Below are 24,519 nucleotides of genomic sequence, written 5' to 3'. Positions count from 1 at the left end.
CTCGCCCCACTCCTCTGATTCCCCACCCAGGGCTGCCCGCGGCGAAGCAGGGCCAAGGCAGTGGGGAGGTGCCAGAGAGGCTCGAGAGCTCTGTGGGGGCCCTTGTGTGCAGGAGAGCAGCTTGAGGTCCACGGAGAAACAGGCCTCTGGGGCGCAGCGTGGGCACGCAAACAAAGCCATTACCAGCAGTCAGCAAGATGCACGACATGCCCAGCAGCCCTGGGGAAAAGAGCCAGAGGACGAAGGGAGAAAGGAGTGCGGCTTACCAGCTGGGCGCGGCTGGCAGAGAGAGAACACAGGCAGCAGGCAGGCTGCTCCCCTTCCCGGTCCCGGGAGGAGGAGCGGGAGCGTCCCCTTAGAGCAGGAGGCCTCCCAGGGGTCTGAGGGCCAGCCCCGGAGCCTGGATGGAAACAGGGAGAACTCACCCCATGTTTCACTGTTTTGGCAGCATGTGCAGCTTTCTTCTTAGCATCATATGGTGTGAGGATGTCGATGATGGCCATGAAATAAACCTCCTTCTTGGGAGCACCTGAACGGGGAGAGGAAGCAGGAAAGGAGGAGGAAGCAGGGGGAAGAGCAGAGAGCAGCTGGGTCTAAAACCATTCAGATAGGACATCCAGATTCATCCCTATCTTTTTTTTCTTTCCTCTTTTTAGGGCCACACCTGCAGCATATGGAAGTTCCCAGGCTAGGGGTCGGATCGGAACCACAGCTGCCGGCCTTTGCCACAGCCACAGCAACACCGGATCCCAGCTGCATCTGAGACCTACACCACAGCTCACAGCAACGCCAGATCCTTAACCCACTGAGCAGGGCCAGGGATCGAACCTGCCTCCTCATGGATACTGGGTAGGCTCATTACCACAGAGCCACAGAGGGAACTCCACCCCTATCATTTTGAATCTGAGCAAAGGAATGACCTGCGGAGTCCTTCTTAGATGTTTTCATAGCTCTTATCTTATTTGATCTTTAGAACCACCCTGTGAGGTTGACATGACACTATTTAGGAGGTTTTGTCCATCCCATGAACCACAGCTGAACCAGGCCTCAGCGCTCCAGGACAAGTGGAAAGGACCCAGACAGAGAAGGACCCAGGGCCCCAGAGGACAGTTACTGGCGGTGACCCAGCCTGGCTGCCTGAGGCAGAAAGAAGCCAAAGCCAGCCGTTAGCAAGGTGGAGGCCCAGGGACCCACGGGGCACCTAAACAGTGGGCCGGGAGGTGGAGTGGGATCTAGGGGGGCCAGGCAGGCCCAGGCTCCTACTTACTTTCATGGCTTTTCATAGCATAGACGTCAACAGAGGGATCAAACTCCCCAGGACCAAAGAACCGGGGAAAGCTGAGGAGGTTGCCGGGGCTGTCGGGAGGCGTGCCGTAGGAGCAGAGCAGGCTGCCGCCCATCCCGTCGTTCTCACATTCCTCGTCCTCCGCCCGCTCCTCCACCTCCATCTCCTCCTGCTCGGCCCGGTCCACGTCGTGGATGCCCACCAGCAGGCTGTAGTCCATGATCTTCAACTGGGCCAGGAACTAGGGAGGCGGGGGAAGGAGATGGAAGGAAGAGGTTACATGGACATCTGGAGAGGCAGAGGCATCTGGGAAGGGGAGAGAAGGCCCTCCTTTCAGCTCAATCCTTCCAATCTGAGATACGGCAGAGAGTGAGACATCGGAGCCTGATGTCTAAGGGAGAAGACAGTCATCCCACGAGGGCGAGGGGCTGTGGGAGGAGGAAAGGGGTGGAGACTGACCCCCCGTGGATGAAGAGCAGCCAGGCAGGTGGAGGCTGCGGGAGTTAAAGCAGAAGGAGCAATGCAGGAAGAGGGAACAGCCGACTGTGTCTGGGATCAAGAGCGGCCCTGGCGAGTCTGAGGACAGAGACAACGGAGCACTGCGCCGCGTGGCTCTCGTCCGCAGAGCGAGCGCTGTGAGTGGGATGTGTCTCCTGAGCTGGGCCTGCGCGGCCTGGAGAAGGACAAGGAGCACGGGAATGACACGGGATAGAAAAGGGCAGCTGGCATTCCAGGTCGGCTAACGTGACATCAGAGTCACTGGTCCAAGTCCTCTGTGACCTAGCCAGAGGCCGCCAACGGCCATGTGCCAGGCCTTCTGCCATGGTCACAAATGAGCCTGCGGCTCCAGGAAACTGTCCGACTGACCACTGTGACGAGAGAACTAGACGGAGATCCTAACAGGGCCAGGGCTGTCTTTAGAAGACAACTAAAAGCACAAGAGCCCCAACGGCAAGAGATCAGCAGAGTCTCCTCGAGAGGGAAAGGCGAGGGCACGAGTGCAAGCAAGCACCCGGGGCCGAGGCCCTCTCAGGGCCAAGGCGGAGGGGCCAGGGTCCCAGGAGGGAGCCCGTGAACCCCGCCCCCTCCTATCCACCTGCAAAAGTCTATAAGGCAACATACAAGTGAGAACAAATGAACTGCATACACTGCCTTAAATTCTTTTTTTTTTCCTTTTTCAGCCAACCCTGTGGCATACAGAAGTTCCCCGGCCATGGATCAAATCTCAGCAGGAGCTGCAATCAACACCACAGCTGCAGCAACCCCAGATCCTTTAACCCACTGTGCCAGGCCGGGGATCAAACCCGCGTCCTGGCGCCGCAGGGACGCTGCCCATCTCGTCGCGCCACAATGGGAACTCCTCAAGTGTTAATCTCATTCATAGACACCTCACAGACGCATTTAAGGTAACACTGGACCAAACTTCTGGACTCCCAGCAGCCCAGTCAGGTTGACACATAAAATTAACCATCACTCTTAAATTGCTTCGCTGTGAACAACGGTACTGTGGACATGGGTTTTACACACTTCTCTCTGTCTTCTTTTCAGGGCTGTACCTGCGACACATGGAGGTTCCCCAGGCTGGGGGTCAAATCAGAGCTGGCCTACGCCACAGCCACAGCAGTACCAGATCTGAGCCACATCCGTGACCTACGCCACAGCCTGTGGCAACACTGGATCTTTAACCCATTGAGCAAGGCCAGGGATTGAACCTGAATCCTCAAGGATTCTAGTTGGGTTCTTAACCTACTGAGCCACAATGGGAACTTCTACACATTTCTTTTTTCTAGCAAGTTTTTCCTTAACGACTCCCTACTAGGTTTGTTCCTTATTCAGTTTCTCCAGTCTTCCTCCTCCTTTTCCTACTCTTCTCCTTACTCTGCTCTAAGAAGAATCTAAGAGCTCCCGCTGTGGTGCAGTGAGTTAATGATCCGGCTTATCTCTGTGAGGCGCCGGTACCATTGTAACGAACAGGCTCCCAGTTTATTAAAACAGAAGACACTGGAGATCCCACTGCAGGACAGCGGGATCGGCGGCATCTCTGCAGCACCAGGACGAGGTTTGATCCCCAGCCCAGTGCAGTGGATTAGAGGGTCCGGCATTGCCGAAGCCATGACTCGGATCGGATCCCGGACCTAGGAACTCCATATGCCGTGGGGCAGCCCAAGAAGAAAGAAAGAAACACTGAGTTATCAAGTGGTACGAAAATCACATTCGTCATTTAGCACCTGTCCTCCCTAGAGGAACTTGTGCACAGAAGTCCCATTCCAACTGGAGGGTCGCTGGGTGGGTGCGAATCAGAGCCAGAGGAAGGCATGGCTGGTAGATCTTACTAGCTGGTTTCCGGTCACTGACAGCGGGGTGCCTCTTCCACTAGGGGACACCCCTGGAAAGGAAATCTGAAGAGGAGTCTGCAAAGGGGTTGGAACAGACTGGTGAAGAGAGGAGGGAAGCACTCCAAGCTGAGCTACAAACGTACCACTGCCCCAAACTGTGTCCCCTCAGATGGAAGCTTCATTCGCACTAGCTTTATTTATTTATTTATTTTGTCTTTTTTCCCATTTCTTGGGCCCCTCCTGCGGCATATGGAGGCTTCCAGGCTAGGGGTCAAATCGGAGCTGTAGCCGCCAGCCTACGCCACAGCAACACGGGATCCAAGCCATGTCTGCAACCTACACCACAGCTCAGGGCAACGCCGGATCGTTAACCCACTGAGCAAGGGCAGGGACCGAACCCGCAACCTCATGGTTCCTAGTCGGATTCGTTAACCACTGCGCCACGACGGGAACTCCCATTGGCACTAACTTTAGATGCAAGTAACGACCCACGTGGCTCAAATCACCAGGTGCCCTTTGTCCACACTCCTGGAACGCAGTAATTCAATTTTTCTTAAGGTTCAAGAGGCTCCTGCTCTGGGAACAACAGGGGGCCCTGCTCAACCAAAGTAAAAACAATGGTTCATATGTACCTCTACATCCCGTTTCAGTTTTTCCAGGAAGTTCTTTTTACTTTCCTCTCCCACGTGCAGCTTCTGCCCCTCGTTGAGGAAGTCGTTGTCTTTGAAGGTTGGCAAGTCCTTGGCCTGGGAGAGCAACAGCCGCGTTAGGCTGGTGGCCAACACCGAGGCGCCCTCTGCAGGGGCAACCATGCAGGGAAGGAAAGGGACCTGGGCCCAACCTGCCCGGTCAACGGCTCAGTCCAGAGGGCCAGGCCTCGGGCCAGCCGGGGAGGCAAGTATGTGGCGCGTGCCGGACAGCGAGGACTGACCAAAGGACTCCCTGCAGAGCCTGCACTGCCTCGGGGCTCAATCGGCCGCTCACCGATGCAGGCTGGACCATGAGACGGACACTGCCAGCCCTCTGGAGGACCGGCGAGGGCCAAGGGAAAAGGCTGGATGGAGACCACGCCTCGGCCAAGGATGAGGCCAAGCCGGCGTTTAGTGACCCAGAGCGTCTCACATCAACCGGCTGCGAACGACGGGGGCAGGGTGGAACTAGAGGAGGCAGTGACAGGATGGCTGACGGAGGTGTTTCTGATTTCAAGGGACCCACTCCACAAGTGATCAGCACAGGCCCCAGCATACCTTCTCCTTGTCGCTGGCTTCTCTGGCCACAGTAGAACCCTGAAAGGATAAGAGCCGTCAGGAGACGTCCAGCTGAGGCGAAAAATATGTACCAGTGTCTGGGGAGAGCAGCAGGTAAACTCAAGCAGGCTGGTTAGACTCCTAGAGGGGCCTTCACTTCCTCTACCACAGACTGGTTACAGAGTTCTGACTACACCAGACACGTGCCAGGAAGCAGGCTGAACTGAGAGACTCAGTCCCTGCCCTCCTAACAGGGGAGCCAGACACGAAGCAGTAGCCATACGATTAATCAATTCACGGAGTTCCTGTTGTGGCGCAGTGGAAACAAATTCGACTAGGAACCATGAAGTCGCAGGTTCGATCCCTGGCCTCGCTCAGTGGGTTAAAGATCCACTGTTGCCATGAGCTGTGGTGTAGGTCGCAGATGCGGCTCGGATCCCAAGTTGCTGTGGCTGTGGTGTAGGCTGACAGCTACAGCTCCGATTCGACCCCTAGCCTGGGAACCTCCATACGCCACGGGGGCAGCCCCAGAAAAGACAAAAAGACAAATATATATATATATAAATTCAGTAATTACAACTGGAGTTCTGTGGCACAGCAGGTTAAGGATCTGGTATTGTTACTGCAGCGGCTTAGGCCACTGCTGTGGCGCAGGTTTGACCCCTGGCCCGGGAACTTCCACATGCCATAGGCCCAGCCAAAAAACACCCAAACAACGATGGTACCAAGTGGTACAAGGGAGAAGAAGACAGGACTCTGAGAGCAGGCAGTTCAGGGGCAGGGGTCAAAGCCTGCTTCCTAGAAGAAGAGAGGTTTGGGCTGAGCTGGGAAGGAGGAGTGGGAAGTACTTAGGCCGGGTAAGGCGGAGGTGCAGAAAAGGGCACGCAGGGAAAAGACTGCGGGAGGCCCATGCAAGATCCTGGGGAGCAGGGAGCACAGGCACTGCAGGGGCGGAAAGGAGACCAGCGAGGCTGCAGCAGAGGGAGGGCGGTGCGAGGGGACGGGAGTCAGGAAGCCAGGTTCGGGAACACGGGGCGCTGTGGTGCACAGGCACACGTGTGTCTAGAAATGCGCACGTGCCGTCAGCCTGCGGGGCCCAGACAGCTGCCGCGTGCGTGCGCCAGCACTGCCTGTGCCTGTATGGCTGCCCTCGGTGTGCACGTCCCACTGGCAGGAGTTGGAGAATATCAATTGTTACGTAAGTGTGGTACATCTGGGGCTTCTGTAACCTCTTGTAACTGTCACCTGGACTTCGGACAGCCTTTGGCTCACACGAATGAGGCCCATCAACTCCAGAGTCACTGGTCCCTCCAAAACACATGCTCCGGCCTCCCCATTATGTGGAAGCTGGCGGCGTGGGCCCCCCAGGCCTCAGGGAGAGGGCGGCACAGAGCCGGCCCGGAGCCCCTCACCTTGAGGTCATACTTGCGGTGCACGGTGAGCCGATGGCTGAACACATTCCGGGTGACTACCATGTAGGTTTCCACGCCATCCACGGTCAGGCGGTACATGCCCAGGAACTGTGGCAAAAGGGTGTTGCCGTGACACTCCACTATGAACTAGAGAGGAAGGGAGGAAGCGAACGTGTGAAGGCGCCGGGGGCGGCAGGGCTCCACCCGGGCCGGAAGGCTCCCGAGGATGCCTGCCCCAGACCAGTGCTTTGCAGACGGGATTCCCTGAAGTCATGGGGGTCCCTCAGACTTACCACAGGCAACAGCCACCCCAACCCCCATGGGCCTGGCAGCGTGAGAGGCTGAAGACAAGTATGGAGGCCCTGGGGTTTCAGAGGGTTGGGATTTTGTGGGGAAAGCACTGATGGAGGCCTTGCATCTCCCCTGCGAGCCGGAAACGGGACAGCCGGAGGGCGGAGGCAGGGGCAGGGCTATGACGCGGCCGCCCAGGAAAACAGGATGGCTGGCACCCCACGCTCTCGCCCGTGCCCCGCCCCAGGGCTTGCTGCTCTAACTCCCCAAACACCAGAGGTCCCTTCCACCACCTCTCAGATGCCCAGGGAGAAGCCAGCTTCCCCTGAAGACTCCAGGGGCTTAGAACAGGCGCTCCCTCCAGAGGAGCGAGAGTGGGATGGGAAGAGCGGCGGCCCTGCCCCCAGCCGAGGGGACCTGCTTTAGAAGATGCGAGGCAGGTGCCAGAGCGAGCGAATGTCCCAACGCCGGCGAGAAACAGCTGTTCAGCTGGGACGGTGTCCCTAACATGCCTTCACGTCTTTTCTTTCTCTCAAGTAGGCCTTTCGCCTCAGAGAGATGCGGCCTCGCGGAAGGGCAAGGGCTTGGTTATCAGGAGGCACCTGACATTTCCAGGGCGGACCGAGCCCTCCCCAGGAAGCTCCAGCAGGGGCTCCTTCTCTCTTCCGACCCGTTCTCCGCTGCCCAGGCTTGCGACTCACCATACCTGGTGGTATTTCTTTAAGATGTTGTGCATCTCAGCCACGTCCTCACTCGACACAGTCTTAATCACGAAGCGCCGGTCGTAGGTGGTGAGGAAACGAGTGCCACACCGGCCCTGGCTGTCACTGTTGATGGGGGCGCTGCGCGTCACGGAATTCTGAGGGACCGAGACAAAAGCGGGCTGTGCATGGGGGGGGGAACGAGGGCTCTGCTTTTGCCTCTGAGTCGGGTCTGATGGGTCAGGCCGCTGTGGGCCCACGGCACTAAGGGTCAGGGCACCTGGCCCACCCCTTTCTCAGAGGGGCTTCTTTTCTCTCCCAGAAGTCCTCCTTAAGTGAGGCAAGAACTGTTCATTCCCACCTGCTCCTAATCCTGGCCTGGGACTCTGAAATACTTCCCTTCATCTGGCTCTTAGCTACTCTCTAAACTGAAACTCAGCCTCTGAGGTTAGGGGCCTGGGTTCCAGTCCCGAGGCCCACGTGTATGACCATGAGTGAGCCACTGCACTCCGATCCTGAGCCTCCTCACCTGGAGCCCGAGAGGATTTTCCCCGTCTCCTGGGGCCACGAAGACAAAGCTTAGGAAACACTTGCGACGTCTAACGCGGCGTCTTTCATTCCCGTCCGCACGCCGATGCTGGGAAACCCTTCCCAAAGCAGGACGTTGCTCGTCGCAGCTCTGCCCCACACCTCTCCCCTCAACTCAAACTCCTGCGTGTCCGAGCAGAGCTCCAAGGCAGACCTGGGGGGCTTTTCTGGCTCTGCCCCTGCTCCTCCTCAAGGCTCCCCTCCCACTGGGATTGGGAGGCAGGAGAAGCCTCAAGCGGGAGGGAAGAGGGGAAGGTGCGTCAACCAGAGGGATGCGTTCACCACGCAGATGCCGGCAAGAGCTTCGGGAGGTCAGAAGGCAGAGAGCTGACAGCCCCGTCCTACCTGGGCCTCGTTCCCAGGCAGCACTTCCCAGCTCGAAGAGCAGAGCCCCCCCCGAACACCATCCTTCCTGCCCTGTCACAGTCTGGAGCACAGGCACTTTTCTCTGACAGCACGAGGCCGTCAGGGAAAAACACAGACACTGCGAGGATGTGGCCAGACGGCAGAGGGGAAGGCCAAGAGCCCCGGCGAAAGGAAGAGCCCCGAGCCACCTGGGCTTGCGAAAATGGCCAGGAGCTTCCAGACAACCTCATGCTGTGAACGGGACGTGACTTACTTCGGGTTTGGTCCCAGCAGGAGGGGCTGGGGGACCTCCCAGCACCCCTTGGACATGGCCATTCCTGACTGTTCAAGTCCCGGGCCTCTCTTGCTCCTCTCACAGCCCCCCACCCTCCTCTTGGGTAGCCCCCGCCCTGGAGTGGGGGCAGCGGGGAGGGGGACTCGCCCGAGGCCCCTCCTGCTTCTACTCTGCGGAAGACTTCCTGGGACTGGGGTGGGAGGAGTTACAGTGTTTTACAAGAGGCGGGCACCCCTTTTAGACTTCACTAGGCTGTACGCGCCCTTCGTCCCCCCCACGGACAACTGAAAATCAGCTATATTTCTGACTGCTACACAAGCGAAGTGGAAAATGCTCCCGCCTTCACCCCCAGGCTGGCTGCCAGGGGAAGACGTCCACGGAAGGTGCCGGGGGAGAAGTAAGAGAAGCTACAGACGGTGCGTCAGACTGTAATGTCCCTGCTATTGGGATGATCCCTCCCAACAGGACAAAGGCCTCCGTGATGTGATCACCCCCTGAAGGGGACAGTTGCCCTGCCATGCCCAGCCCCCCCCAACATCAGGACAGGGGACACGTTTGGGAGGTGGCACCTGGCAAGAAGTTACACTACCCTTGAAGTCTTCCTTTTCTAATCTGTCTTATCTGCTTTAAGGGATCATCTCACTGGCAACAATTCTCTTTTGAGTCATACCATGAAGGAGAAGGGTTTTTCAGCCTAGGCTGGGGCTGTCAGACTAAAATGAAGCAGCTTCCACGGACCCTCTCCCTCCCACCGTGCTCCCTCCCAGGAAGAGGAGCTGGAAGCACTTCTAAGGCCCTCAGCCCTCCCAGAGTCCATCGCCACGGGGGAAAGACCGCCTGGGCTGGAGCGAGACATGACAGGAGGATGCAGCACGGGAAGAGTAGACACTTTTTTTTTTTCTTTTGTCTTTTGAGGGCCGCAGCCATGGCATATGGAGGTTCCCAGGCTAGGGGTCTAATCGGAGCTGTAGCCACCGGCCTACGCCAGAGCCACAGCAACGCAGGATCCGAGCCGCGCCTGCAACCTACACCACAGCTCACAGCAATGCCGGATCTTTAACCCACTGAGCAAGGCCAGGGATCGAACCCGCAACCTCATGGTTCCTAGGTGGATTCGTTAACCACTGAGCCATGACGGGAACTCCAGAATAGACACATTTTTTTTCTCGATTTGTCCTGTGGCCTCCTGACCCCCCTCCACTCCCTGACCCCTCCCATTTTGCAAAAACCCCCCATACCTGGTAATCCTGATCATCAATCCCAAACCTCTCCCGGAGATTTCGGAACACCATGGGGCAGTACTCCTTAAACTTAAAGCGGCTGGGGAGGTTCTCTCTAGGGGAAAAGCAGAGACATGTTTGTGTTTCCTGCTCCTCTAATTCGTACATCAGGACTTCTTAAGGGGTGGTGCACAGGTCACGTGGGTCAGAACCATCTGCAGTGCCTAAAATGTAGGTTGCTAAGCCCCCCAAATTCTGGAGGTGAGCCTGGAAATCTGCATTTTTAACCACCACTCCAGGTGATTCTGAGCAGGTCAAAGTTTAAAAACGTCACATTCCTCGCATGCCCCTTATAAAAATTCCTCTAGTTGTGTTCTTATGATTTGTGTACCTTTTCTGAGTTATCTATGTTTTCTTTCAATAAAATTGACATGAAAGAGAAAAAAAAAAAAAAAAACAACAAAAAACCTTACCTGCAGAGAAGTGGGACTGGCTGCCGGCTTCTACTTCACAAGTGCTCTACTTGCTACAGGTGGGTGAGGGCTGCGAACAGCTCCGTGCGTAAACATCAGTCTGACCGCTAAAGGGAAAGGCTTTTCCCTTCAAAGGGCCACTCCCCTCTGGGGATGGATGCTCCTATCAGCATGTCTTTAGAGGGTGACACCCGGGAAGTCCTGCCCTTGGCTTCCACTGGGAGGAAGGGGAGGGTGCTTTCCACTGAAGAGGTCCTCAGTCAACCCACTGGGATCCCGTCTTTTCATGATGCCTGGTTTGCTGGGTGCTGGCACCAACCAGCTCCTTCGTCAAGCCACAGATTCCCAGGGGGGGAGAGAATCACCTTGAAGGAATGCCTCCTCCAAATCCTCCATGGTTTTTCTGTTTGTTTTTCTTTTAGGGCCGCACCTACCTGCGGCATATGGAGGTTCCCAGGCTAGGGGTGGAATCAGAGCTGCTGTGGCCGGCCTGCACCACAGTTCACAGCAACACTAGATCCCCCACCCTCCGAGCAAGGCCAGGGACTGAACCCGCCTCTTCACCCCAGGGGTTTTTGTTTGTTTGTTTTTGGCAGCGCCTGCAGCATGTGGAAATTCCTGGGGGGAGTTCCCATTGCGGCCGCAGCGGAAACGAATTTGACTCGTATCCATGAGGACCCGGGTTTAATCCCTGGCCTCGCTCAGTGGGTTAAGGATCCGATGTTGCCATGAGCTGTGGTATAGGTCGCAGACGCAGCTCGGATCCCACGTTGCTGTGGCTGTGGTGTAAGCTGGCAGCTGTAGCTCCAATTCTGCCTCTAGCCTGGGAACTTCCACATGCCTCTGGTGCAGCCCTAAAAAAAAAAAAAAAAAATTTGAACGCAAAGGGGAGGGTGGGAATGTCCAAGCTATAGCAAGTGGGTCAGAAGGACAGGCGACCACCTGGACTTGAGATTCAGCCCTTAACCTGTGAGACCTGATGCTAACTCCAGATCAAGTGTCAGAACGGAACTAACTGTAAGGACACCTAGCTGGTGACCACATGTGTGATGCATGGAAAACCCAGACACTTGATGTTTGGAGTAGCAGTGTGAGCAGAGAGTAGCCCAGGAGTTTGTCTTCTATGCAAGTGGCCACTTAGCAAGTAGCAGCTATGAAGACAGACAGCTTCTAGAATATGATGTTATCATTACTTACTATGGCAGAGAGAGGCCACTAATGGATGTTTTCAAATCAAGCTTCTCCTCTGGGCTAACAGTCTGGGAATGGTGGGCTGACAGAGCCCCGCTGGTAAGGGGGTGGGGACTGTGGGGCAATGGAGAGAGGAACCAGGATTCAAATGCAGAAGGGAAGAGAGTGTGAGCAGTAAATATTTTCTGGAGTGACCCACAGGAGGATGAAAAAGCAAGGCCTCTCAAGGGCCCGGTGCAATGGCTGCTCCATCTCAGTCTGCGACAACCTTTAGACACTGATGTTAACCCCAGAAGCCACAAAGAGCAAAAATGGGAAGAACGATTTTCAATAGCGCCCCCGGGCCCCACGCTCAGCCTGTTGTTCACACGCTAGTTGGAAAGAAAGGAGCTTGGCCGCATCCCAGGCCAGGAATATGCCTGGCAGCTTTTTGTCTCAGACCAAGATCAAGATAGGGGTCTCGTACTAGACACCCCAGCTGCCGAGCAGCTTGCTTTCACCTAAATGGGCCCTAGATGAATCACCCTGTGCCGAGCCACAAGCCCTGCGGGGCACCGGAGGGAGGCCGATAAGGGACGGAGGTGGCAGGACAGCACAAGGGGGAGCGGCACGTAATGAATGCATTTTCCCAACCAGTTTTTCGGCTCTGTGATCCAGGTGTCGCTGTCACACCCTGCCAGGTGCTCACTGGGCCCCACCGCAGCAAGGTTTGGGAAAGCTCTCTGTCTTGAGGGAAAGAACTGCCCACAAAACTGAGCCCACTCAGCAGGCAACTTACTTATTGAAGAGGTGATTGTCCACCTTGATCTTGCTGTAGGCCTTGAAGTCATCCGGCATTAGCATGACAGGGACAGGGACATTGCTCAGCTCATTGATCTGCAAAGCAAGGGGGAAGTGGGGGGGTCTCAGCCGGGAGGCCACCTGGGGAAGATACTCTGCTGCAACAGAGATGCCACCATCTCACCAAGAACTTGTCCTTGGAGTCCCTCCTCTTTTTCTTTTCAAATAAGTTCCCAACTTCATCTCTACCTCCTGGAACTTTCCCCACCTGAGACGGTCTAGCTCAAAAAGCGCCTCCTCTATGAAGGTTTCCATGGTCTCTAGACCATAAACATTCTTTCCCATCTTGGAAAACTCCTGAAGCACTGTTTGCATCCATCGTTTTGGCCATCTCGCAGCCTCCCTCAGACAGGAGTTAATGCTTCTCGACTTCGAGAGCCTGCTTGACTGTGTGGTAGGCAAGATCCCATCACTGATCTTTGCTTTCAAAGATCCTTGGAGGCTCCACAGTGCTTGGCACCACCCTTTGCTGGTACCATCTATGTATTTGTCAAATGCAATAATAAATGGATCAATGAGTAAACATTCACCCAACTACCTGAGTATTGGCTGAGGCCTTTGAACATCTTCACACGAATTGAGGGTCCTGCAAGGAATTGGCCTGGGGCAAGAAAAATGCTGGGTGGGTTTGTGTGGGTGTGTAAGTCTAAAGGATTAAAGTGAGCAGACGAGGTAGACATCTGGCCCACTGGCTCACTCTTACTCTCCTGATTAAAGGAGGGCCAGTTTCTAAAGTCACGCCCTGCCTCATGCTGAACTGGGAGAGATGCGGCAGCCTTGCCCCTACTGCAAATAAACCTCCTCATTGTCTTTCATCTCCCTTGGGGAGCTGGAGGCTGCGTGGAGAACTGGCTTCCCATTGGTGCCGAGCTGAGAGGGCAGCTCCTGCCCGTCCCCAGCCCCAGCTTAGCCAATTAGTGATCTAATTAGCCACAGATGTCCTCTCCCATCACAGCAGAGTATTTGACATTTGACCCTCCACCCAGCTGCCACTAATGCATTCAGGATTTAGAGAGGACGCCTCAGTCCTGACTTAATGGACAGGGGGCAGGGGGAGCAGTCTTGTGTCTCCCGGATACTCTCCTTGCAAATCCTATTATCTCAATGAGGCCCCATGTGGCCGGGAGGGAAAAACAGTCATTAGAACTCCTCCAGGAGCATAAATGGGGGGAAATACCATTTAATTTGCTGCCCCTTTCATGTTCCAAAACTTTTTTATTTAGAAATGTCAGAGGATTGAGGAAGTTGAAGTTAATGCAGTAACTGGGCTGGGGAATCATACCTTCCCAGAGATGGTGAGAAGCCCAATTTACTCACGGGGAGATTAAGGAAGGCAGAGGAGCATGTGTATGGAAGGGGGCCGGAGGGCAGAAATGTAAGCGGGCAGTGGGGCAAACTCAGTAAACCCCGGCAAAAACGGACCGGGTACATCCTATGTGATTCCATTTATATGAATTTCCAAAATCTATAGTGAGAGAAATCCAATTAAAAAAGGTTGCCTGGGCACTGCCATGAGCTGTGGTGTAGGTGGCAGACGTGGCTCAGATCCCTCTAGGCCAGCATCTGTAGCTCCAACTAGAGCCTGGGAACCTCCATATGCCCCAGGTACAGCCCTAAAAAGACAAAAACCAAAACAAAAAACAAAAACAACAGAAAGTTGCCTGGGTTTGCTGGGAGGCGGTGGGGGTGTGGTTGACCGCAAAGGGATCTAGGAGTGTGACAGAAATGTTCTTTATGTTGTTTAGGGTGATGATGACATGGGTATATACATTTGTCAAAACTCATCAAATCACATTTCCAATTCCTAGCATCCAGGTCTGACACCCGCCATCGGCTAAATGGCCACCAAAAAAAGCCCCGCCAGATCCCACTCCAGGGAGTAAGTGCGTGCCTACAGAGGAAACTGTTCCCCTTCCTTGTTTTTCTGCCAATAGAAACAATTCATGGTAGCTGTCCCACTTCCTTTTCTCTGGCATATTAGAGCTGGCTCTGAGATTGAAAGAAGTTAAGAAGTTCATGCATCTTGTGCAGTTCTGCCTTTTCTACTCACACTTCCGTGCTAGAAAGAAGTATCACTGGTTCAAAGAGTATGTTTTTTTGTTTGTTTGTTCGTTTAGGGCCGCACCCTTGGCACATGGAGGTTCCCAGGCTAGGGGTCGAATCGGAGCTACAGCTGCTGGCCACAGCCATAGCAATGCCAGATCCTTTAACCCACTGAGCAGGGCCAGGGATCAGAACATGTGTCCTGTGGATACTAGTCAGATTCATGACCGCTGAGCCGCAAAGGGAACTCCCTAGAAAGTATGGCTTTTGATTTTGGTTTTTGTTTGGTCTTTTTGCCTTTTCTAGGGCTGCTCCCACAGCATATGGAGGTTCCCAGGCTAGGGGTCTAATTGGAGCTGTAGCCGCTGGCCTACACCACAGCTCACGGCAATGCCGGATCCTTAACCCACTGAGCAAGGCCAGGGATTGAACCTACAACCTCATGGTTCCTAGTCGGATTTGTTAACCACCGTGCCACGACAGGAACTCCGAGAGTATGATTTTGTCCCAAAATGTTCCAATATCCGCTACTGATGGATTCTGGGTTAGTCTAAAATTCAGACTCTGGAGTTCCCGTCGTGGCGCAGTGGTTAACGAATCCGACTAGGAACCATGAGGTTACGGGTTCGGTCCCTGCCCTTGCTCAGTGGGTTAACGATCCAGCGTTGCCGTGAGCTGTGGTGTAGGTTGCAGATGCGGCTCAGATCCCGAGTTGCTGTGGCTCTGGCGTAGGCCAGTGGCTACAGCTCCGATTGGACCCCTAGCCTGGGAACCTCCATATGCCTCGGGAGCGGCCCAAAGAAATAGCAAAAAGACAAAAAAAATAAAATAAAATTCAGACTCTATGCTATAGCTTGTTACTGGGAGAACTAGGAAAGTCTAAATTGCTTGCAAGGGACCAACTGCCCCTTAGCCAGGATGAATTACTCTAACACAAGCTATTCATTAATTCTCAGTGGGAACTAAGTGTAGCAGAGTTTGAGGAGTTGTCAGTTGGTCAATTTTTAGTTCTCACCTCATCTCTGTTCTTAACTATACACCCCAACACCAGGAAGTTTCTAACAGATAATATACGGGTGAACAATCCATATGGCTGAACTATGCAGACGCACCCTCATTTCCACGGGGCCACATGTAGATGATTCACTCCAGGGATTAACTGTACTTTTTTTTTTTTTTAAGTTGTGCTAAAATTTCATATCCCCAGAGAGATCTATTCAGTTGCAATTGAACAAGCCCTTCCGGAAATGCCTACTACACACTTCACTGCATGTTAGGGAGAAGGGACATGCTGTGAGCACTGTCAACGCAAAAGTGCGAAGTGTATCCTCTTATCAGGGAGATGAGACAAACCTGAGACACAGCAAAACTTGAAGTCAAGGAGCATTTAAGTAAGTGAGGACACAGGGACAGAGAACAGCATAGCAGAGCTCCAGAGGGTGAGGTGGCAACGGTCAGAGTCAGCCTCCAGCCCTCACACATCAGGCTAGAAATGGAACCTAATGGCCCTGCTGCTATTGCCAAGAGCACTGGACGCTGGAAGAACCTACAAGATCATGTTACACTGGCGCTTAAAAATCTCCCATGGCGCCTCACCAACCTCAGGGTAAAGTTTTAACTCCCTAGCCTGGCACTGAAGGTCTCTACTCAGTGTATTGAGGGCCCTACTCTGTGCCAGAAGCTGCAGATACAAAAACCAAGAGATCTGGTCTCTGTTGAGCTGAGAGGAGAGGCAACAGAGAACAAACACAACATAAAAAACCAAGAAACAAAAAACAGTGTGATGAGTGCTACAGTTATGAATAAAGGGAGATGGAAAAGCAGATTAAGAAGCGATTGAGTCTGGGAGTTGCTGTCGTGGCACGGCAGAAACGAATCCAACTAGGAACCATGAGGCTATGAGGTTTCGGGTTCGATCCCTGGCCTCGCTCAGTGGGTCAAGGATCTGGCGTTGTCATGAGCTGTGGTGTAGGTCGCAGATGTGGCTCGGATCTGGCGTGGCTGTGGCTCTGGTGTAGGCCGGCAGCTACCGCTCCGCTTAAACCCCTAGCCTGGGAACCTCTGTATGCCTCGGGCACAGCCCTAAAAAAACAAAAAGACTAAAGAAAAAAAGCAAGAAAGAAATGATTGATTCTGCCTGAGAGCGAGAGGACTGGCTGCTAGAGGAAGTGATAGAGAAAGGTCTCGAATGTGAGAAAGGCCTAGGGTGGTTGTTCTCAGGAAAACCCTCAAAAAACAACCAAACAAAAACAACCCAAGGAAGGGAATCCCAGCCAGGGAACATTCAGAAACAAGCCTCAGGAGTTCCCGTCGTGGCGCAGTGGTTAACGAATCCGACTAGGAACCATGAGGTTGCAGGTTCGGTCCCTGCCCTTGCTCAGTGGGTTAAGGATCTGGCGTTGCCATGAGCTGTGGTGGAGGTTGCAGACGCAGCTCGGATCCCGAGTTGCTGTGGCTCTGGCGTAGGCCAGGGGCTACAGCTCCGATTCGACCCCTAGCCTGGGAACCTCCATGAGCTGCGGGAGCGGCCCAAAGAAATAGCACAAAAAAAAAAAAGAAACAAGCCTCAGAGCTATAAAAGTATATTGCCTATCTTGCGGGGGGGCCGGAGGGCGGGGGGCAGGAGGTAGCGGCAGGGAAGGCGAAAGGCACTAAGGAATGAAGGGAGGCAGTACAGGAAAGATAGGTGAACAGCCTCAAATAGTATCAACATTAATAAATAGCAGAGTTCCCGTTGTGGCTCAGTGGTAACGAAGCCTGATTAGTATCTATGAGTTGCGGGTTCGATCCCTGACCCCAGTCAGTGGGTTAAAGTGTTAAGTGGGATCTGATGTTCAGGTGGCTGTGGTATAGACTGACAGCTGCAGCTCTGATTCAGCCCCCAGCCTGGGAACTTCCATATGCCAGGGGTGTGGCCCTAAAATAAATAAATAACAGCTGCTTCTATTTACTGAATGTCTATAAGTGATCAGGACTTTATAGTATTATATACCATATATATTACCTATATACATTCTGTTCTTTGCTATTCTTTTCTACAATTTAAGAGTCACATAAAGTTTTTTTCCTTTTTTTTTTTTCAGGGCTGCACCCACAGCACATGGAAGTTCCCAGGCTAGGGGTCCAATCAGAGCTACAGCTGCCAGCCTACACCACAGCCACAGCAACGTGGGATCTGAGCCACATCCGTGACCTACACCACAGCTCACAGCAACACTGGATCCCCAACCCACTAAGCAAGGCCAGGGATTGAACCCCCGTCCTCATGGATACCAGTCAGATTCATTTCCGCTGAACCACGACAGGAACTCCTCCCATAAAGTATTATTAATCTGGTGTTGCAAAAGGTTCGAGGTTGGCAAAAAAAAAAAAAAAGGTTCAAGGTACCTTGCTCAAGGTCACACAGACAATGTATGCAGAGTCGGATTTGCTCCCAGAGGTGCTGGTGCCAAAACCTGGGCTCTTTATACTGTGCTGTGCAAGCTTTCTTATGGGCAGCTATCCTGATTCAGGTAGTATTTTCCATTCCTTTCCTCTTTCCTAATAATCTGCAAGGAAAGTGTTATGCTCATTTTATAGAAAAGGAAAATGAAACTCAAGAGAGAAAAATCACTACTCCAAAGCTATACTAAGCGACACAGCCTGCATTTGAACTTAGTTTGTCCACCATGTGATAAATTTGAACTTAACTATGCAGGCAATGGGAAGTCCTCTCAGGTTTAAATCTGGGAATTCACATGATCAGATGGCTGATGACAGAATGGTAATTCTGGAATCCTAAGCAAGAAAGGATTGGAAGAGTTCTCGCTGTGGTGCAATGGGATTAGCAGCGTCTCTGCAGTGCCAGGACACAGGTTCAATCCCCGCCTTGGTGCAGCAGGTTACAAGATCCGGTGTTGCCACAGCTGCTGCACAGGTCAAAACTGCGGTTCGGATCTGATCCCTGGCCCAGGAACCTCCATATGCCTCGGGACGGCCAAAAAGGAAAATCAAAACAAAAAAATCAAGTAACGGAGTTCCTATTGTGGCTCAGAGGAAACGAATCTGAATAGCATCCATGAGGACACAGGTTCAATCCCTGCCCTTGCTCAGTGGGTTAAGGATCCAGTGTTGCTGTGGCTGTGGTGTAGGCTGGCAGCTATAGCACCCACTCAACCCCTAGCCTGGGAGCCTCCATATGCAGGTATGGCCTTAAAAAGACAAAAAAAAAAAAATCAAGTAAGGATTAGAAAGGACGAAGATAAATAGCAAGATCATTTACGGGGCCATTACAAGAGTTCAGGTTATAGACTACAGCAGCAAGAGCAGAAGAAGGGAAAAGCTAAGAGAATCACCCAACATCCGGCTAAATGACACTTCTGTGAAAGCTTCCCTGTCTTCCCCAAGCTGAACTAGTTACTCATTCTGCTGTGCATCTTTATATCCTAAATATTGCATTCACTTGGTAATTACTTGTTTACGTGTTTCATTTTTCCACTCAACAGTGAGGCCCTGGAAGGAAGGGACTATCTTACCCATTTTTATGTCCCTAGCCCAATGGCTGGCACATGGTAGTTGCACAATAAATGCTGGACAGAGGGATGGCTAGCTAGAAAAAAGGGGACCGAAGGATGGCTAACACTACAATCAAAAGAAAAGGGGACAGCAAAGCTGGTGTGACCACGCCAAAGGTTCATGGTCTGGAGGACGGGAAAGAAGATTAAGGTTAGCCACTGAGGCTATGACCAGAATATAAAGCGTCTTAAATGCCAACGAGAGAAGAATGAATTTTATTTAGTCGACAAAGGAGAGTAATTAAAAGCTCTGAAGCGTGAAAGGCAGGGACTGAAGCAACGTTTCTGAAAGATGAGCCTTTGCTTTACTGCCGAGCACATTTCTAGGCCAACCTCTTCCACCTTCGGCAGAAGTGCACTTGTGGAATGCAAACTCACTGGAGCAGCACAGTAAGCAGAGCACATTAGGATGGTGAGTCTGTTGTATCTCACGTCATATAAGTAGTTTTTGGATTATCCACACGATTAACTCCATGAACCTTCGGCATAAATAATGAGGAGGCCGAACAAGCTGAATGAGACAGAACGTCAGAGAGTTCGCTCTGGGCTGATCCTGCTGGACATGAAAATTTAGTCACTAGTTCTAGTCTGGTGAACTTCTGATTCCGGAAGTCTCCACTTCCCTGTGTGACCTTCACAGGAATTGCTACTCGGGAGGCATGGGTTGGGCATGCGGGCTTCCTGACATGTCCCAGGGTCCCCTGGGTGGCTTGGCCACGGGCTGACCGCCACTGACAATCACTTGTTACAATCATCCGCCACCATCAGAAAACATGACATGCTGGGGAACACATTTCTGAGAGCAAGGAGATTTGAAACTCCAGAAAGGAAAGGGCAAGAACAGAGAGACACAGATGCCAACAATCCACGGCTGGGTTTATCCTTCCTTTTCACACCGTGGTTTTTCTTCTCCTCTTTCAGTCCCAGTGTTCTCTGGGAGGTGGGCAGGTGCGCTGAAGAATATATGCATCCAAAGGCTTCACTAGAGCAGAAATGTTTACTAAAGATTCTTTTTTTTTTTGGTCTTTTTTTGCTATTTCTTTGGGCCGCTCCCTCGGCATATGGAGGTTCCCAGGCTAGGGGTTGAATCAGAGCTGTAGCCACCGGCCTACCCCAGAGCCACAGCAACGCGGAATCCGAGCCGCGTCTGCAACCTACACCACAGCTCCCCGCAACGCCGGATCATTAACCCACTGAGCAAGGGCAGGGACCGAACCCGCAACCTCATGGTTCCTAGTCGGATTCGTTAACCACTGCGCCACGACGGGAACTCCCACTAAAGATTCTTAAAGTAGCAGGGCGAGAGAAAAAGGCAGGCAAAGAAGGTTCTGGGTCTGCGTGAAGCAAAGAAAATGTGTAGACAGAATGGGGGTAGAATGTGGGAGAGAACGGAGCAGACTTAAGAATAACACTGTTCCTCACATCATTCACAAAAATTAACTCAAAATGGATTACAGACCTAAACGTAAGAGCTAAAACGGTAAGAGGTTTTCTTAGAAGAAAATATAGGAGTAAATCTTTATGATCTTGGGTTAGATATAACACCAAAAGTATAAATACCTAAAGAAAAATAGATAAATTGGACTTTACCAAAATTAAAGCCTTATGCTTCAAAAGACACCATCAAGAAAGTTAAAAAAAGATAACCCAAAGAACGGAGTAAAATACTTGCGAAACACATATCTGATAAGGGACTTATGGCCACAATACATAAAGAACTCTTACGATTCGATAGTAAAAAGACAAATAGTTCAATTTAAAAATGGGCACAAAAGTAACTGGCAAAGGATCTTAATATATATGTTTCCAGTGAAAATATACAACTGGACAATAAGCACGTGAAAAGATGCTCAACACAGTTAGCCATCTAGGAAGTGCAAATCCAGATCACAAAAGAGATGCCCTTCAAAACCGCTAGAGTAGCTATGATAAAGAACAGACAATAACAAGTATTGATAAGGATGTGGAGAAACTGGAACCCACACATACCACGGGGGGGGGGGGGGGGGAATGTAAATGGTGCCATCACTTCGAAGCTTCCCAAATGGTTGAACATGGTTTCCATCAACGGCTCCTATTCCTTCTGATCACCTGCGTGAGGCTTCATACACACCTGGTTCCTAGAATGGCCAACAGGGTATCCGCCAGGTCTGCCCCCTCTGGTCTCCAGCCCCCTCTCAGAGGCCATCTCTTCCCTAACTCCAGAACCCCTGAACCACGAAAACACTGGTTTTCTCTCGTTATCAGTTCGCCCCTGACAGATCCAGAGTCTGATTTTTCCCTCTCTACAGCCTTCCTCTACCAAGTCCATGGGCTGCAGCTGTCACGACGCTGAGTTCAAAGACCTCTCTTTCTCTGCTCAGAAGGAAATCAACCACCTCATGAGAGGGCATGTAACTGACTTGAGCTCCAGATAAAGACACATCCATCCTCCACGTCTCATACACCGTCAGCCATAGACCATCGTGGCCTACGTGCTTAAATCAGCAAGAAACTGAATAATCCAAGAAAAGGTGATATCCGAAACCTCAGACTGCGAAAGGTGGCAGAAGCTGGCTTCGGGAGGGAGGTCGCCTCCAAGAAAGGCTATCGATACCAGAACAATGTGGCCCTCGCTCTCCTGGGAACTGCACGATCTTATAATCTTCTGGGGAGATGTTTCATTTCCCAGATGGGGACCCTGAAGTACTAGACCTTGTGGCAGGCCCAGAGGAAGCAATAGAATTGTTGCCTAGCTGATGCCCAGACCTCGGCCGGTCCAGGGCAGTCGTGTCCAGTGCGTTTCCCTGGAGGTGCTCGCTCATTATGTCCAGAGGTACGGGTCTTGCTTAAAGTCAATACCTTTCCAGCTGGCTCTCAAACTTGCTTAAAGTGAGCAGCCAAAGAGGGTGATACCTATCTCTCCATCTACCATTCAGAGACTCAGTGCCTGCCTAACAGAAAACCAAGCACCACACACTCCTGGGAACTAGCAGGCGCAGGCACACACACCTGTCCTGGCCCTGGGCTGAGAGGCAGGGCAAGGAAAGGAAGCAAAGAAAATGAGACCTGCCATTCAAGCACCATCATGTGCCAACACAGCCCAACATACTGCACTGACAATGGGCTGCATGTCTTGTTGTGACCACAGACAACCTAATAATCCTCCACCCAGGGCCTCCACTCCTTCAGGTATAAAACAAGGGACCCAGAGTCCTCTTCTGACAAGTTGTCATATTCCTGACTCTCAGGCCTCTAACCAATGCTCTATACAGACAGGATGCTTTCTAGTGAGAAACCAGCTGCACGACAAAACCAAGGATTGATTTCCAGGCAGGGACACCGGGTTCACATTTTGATGACCCAGTTTTCCCTGCAATATTGTCAGATGACCCCCGAGGCAGCAGGAAGCAAGAGGGACAAACTCTGCTGGGCTCGGGTGAATCAAAGCAGCTCCCAGAGGTCTAGATGTTACACCAGCGGTTCTCCCTACCCTAGCCAGGACCCTCACCTTAGTGAGGTTACTGAACCGGCCCAAGACCATGAAATCAACAAAGACCTCACCAGACACACGGTGTCTTTCTGCAGTAGAGGTAAAGATCTAAAACCCCGGTGGAGAGTACAGTTTATCAATCTCCAGCCGGGGGCTCTTCTTGTAAAGCAAAGCTCAAAGTCTTGCTGGCCCTGGGCTCCTCTGTCATCAGTTGGTCTCATGGGCAATTTCAAGTGCTCCGAAAAGTCACGGAGCCTAAAGAACTGATATCCACAAGAAACTCCAGCCATTAGCTTCACTTTCTTCATTCCAAACTTTGAATTGGTGCAGTTGGTATTTCGGGTTTTTTAACTTCCTCTGCTCATTTCTGGAAGTAAGGACGCACAATGAAATGCAAGAAACAAGTAGTTGGAAGAGAAACAAAGACCCCAAACAAACAGGATCCACACAAAGTCCTCTTACTCAAATACTGGGCAGGGCCCCAACTTTCTAACGGGAGCAGTTGGACAATCTCAAAGAAGCCCAAGGACCCAAAGAACCTCTCTCTCATCATAATCACTATCCATTACCACACTCTCCCGACCACACAATAGAAAGCGCAGTAACTGAAAAGTCAACATCTTTGACACGATCGCCATAGAATTCAGGAAGACGAGTTATTCCTACTATGAACAGTCCTCATAAGCAGGCCTCACCTTCTCTAATGGTTATTCCCCCTTCTCTCTAACCCAGGAAGACCCTGATCTGTGGCCCAAGGAAGCCGGTGCTTCTCCAGTTGATACATCTTATTCGAGAAGAAAAGAAACCCGAGGAGGATTTCCAGGCAGGGGTAAAGAGGTCTGGAGGATGGGGAAACCTTGACCAGCCACATCAAACGACCAGAAACGGAGGACTATTCAGGCAGGCCAATGCCACCTGCCCTGTCAACTGGACAGTGAGCTAGGCAGCCAATTATAAGGAAGAAGGGGGAGAACAAATGCAACAAACGGGGTGAGGTGAGAGGAGAGGATGATAGCCATTCCACCCCACCCAGGCCTTCCCTCTGTGCTCCAGGGGCTGCCCGCTGCCAGACGCAGGAAGCTTGAGGGGCTGGAGGGAAGGGGAGGACGCGACGGCACACCACCGTCGGAGGCACCAGGCCTCGCGTGGCGTGCAGGGAGGCACACCCGGCCGGGATGGCGTGCAAGGGCGGGGTGGGCGTGCAAGTGGCTTGTCGAGGGGGTGCACGCGTTACTGGCAGGGCCGGCCAGGCGAGGGCCCGGGGCGGCGGGGGGCGGGTGGGGGGGGGCGTGAGCGCGCACGGGGCCGCGCTCGGAGGGGCGCGCGCGGGGGAGCTGGTTACCGTGTGGTTCACCCCCCACATCAGAACGCTGAGGATCGGCTCGCTGGCCCGGAATAGCTTCACTTTCTGGCACACGAAATGCTTCTTCTTGGTCTTGGTCTTGCTGGCGCTGAGCGGCGCCACCGCCACCGCCGTGGTGCTGGTGCAGTTGGACGACATGCCCGGGGCGGCGGCGGCGAAAGGGGGGGCGACCGAGACGGCGCACAAGCCAGCGGCCCCAGGCCTCCCCCAGACCGATCCCCACCCCCGCTCCCTCAGCGCGCCATGGTCGCGCCCGTCCCGTTACCTCCCCACCCCGCCCCGGTGGTTCCGTCCTCCCCACGCCCCGCCCTCTCCGCCCCGCCCCGCCCCGCCCCGCCCCAGGGAGCCCGCCCGCCCGCTCCGCACCCCGCCCCCAGGCGGTGCAGCTGCCCAGCCGCCACCGGGCCCTCTCCTCCCTGCTTGGGTGGTACCGCCCACCCCGGGGAGGCAGCGGTCGCCCGGCCCGCCCCTCCTCCCCGGGCCTGACAGGAACCGGGCCGGCCTCCGCGTGCCTCAGAATCCCGCGCCCGAGCAGGGAGGGGAGGAGGACTGGGTAGGTCTCGCTGTCTACCGCGGGAGGGTCTCCCTATCCGGGCCCACCAAAGCCAGGGTTTGGCTTTTTCCTCAACCTGACGTGCCAAGATGGCGGCAGCGCCACGGCTCCGGAGAGGAGGAGGGGCGGGAATGCGGGGGTGGGACGTACCATCCCCACCCCGGGGGAGAGAGAAGGAACACTGCGAGGGGAAAAGAAGGTCCTGCCCGGAAAGGCAAGGAACGCCCCCTCGCTCCACCCAAGCGTGGATTTTCCCACTCCTCTGGACCCCGGGGATGCACGCCACCCGCGGGACACGCCCCCTCCCCCCA

The 24,519-nt window shown here is 53.4% G+C and overlaps 1 protein-coding gene across 1 annotated transcript in view; it reads right to left on the bottom strand.

Annotated features, from left to right (window-relative positions):
• Positions 1-24,320, bottom strand: part of PIP4K2B (phosphatidylinositol-5-phosphate 4-kinase type 2 beta) — a 28,588-nt gene extending 4,268 nt beyond the window's left edge. Inside the window, exons 1-9 of the mRNA XM_047758873.1 lie at positions 23,635-24,320; positions 12,163-12,260; positions 9,739-9,835; positions 7,278-7,430; positions 6,281-6,427; positions 4,869-4,907; positions 4,254-4,367; positions 1,268-1,526; positions 426-529 (exon numbers count right to left, since the gene is read on the bottom strand). Coding sequence (XP_047614829.1) covers positions 426-529; positions 1,268-1,526; positions 4,254-4,367; positions 4,869-4,907; positions 6,281-6,427; positions 7,278-7,430; positions 9,739-9,835; positions 12,163-12,260; positions 23,635-23,793 — 1,170 coding nt within the window. The 5' untranslated portion in view covers positions 23,794-24,320. The remainder of the gene's footprint in view (positions 1-425; positions 530-1,267; positions 1,527-4,253; positions 4,368-4,868; positions 4,908-6,280; positions 6,428-7,277; positions 7,431-9,738; positions 9,836-12,162; positions 12,261-23,634) is intronic.
• Between the last annotated feature and the right edge of the window lie 199 nt (positions 24,321-24,519).

This window comes from Phacochoerus africanus, chromosome 14, assembly GCF_016906955.1.
Source record: "Phacochoerus africanus isolate WHEZ1 chromosome 14, ROS_Pafr_v1, whole genome shotgun sequence".
NCBI lineage: Eukaryota > Metazoa > Chordata > Mammalia > Artiodactyla > Suidae > Phacochoerus > Phacochoerus africanus.
The sequence above is the reverse complement of the archived record's forward strand: the minus strand, read 5'-3'. Positions and strand labels throughout refer to the sequence as shown.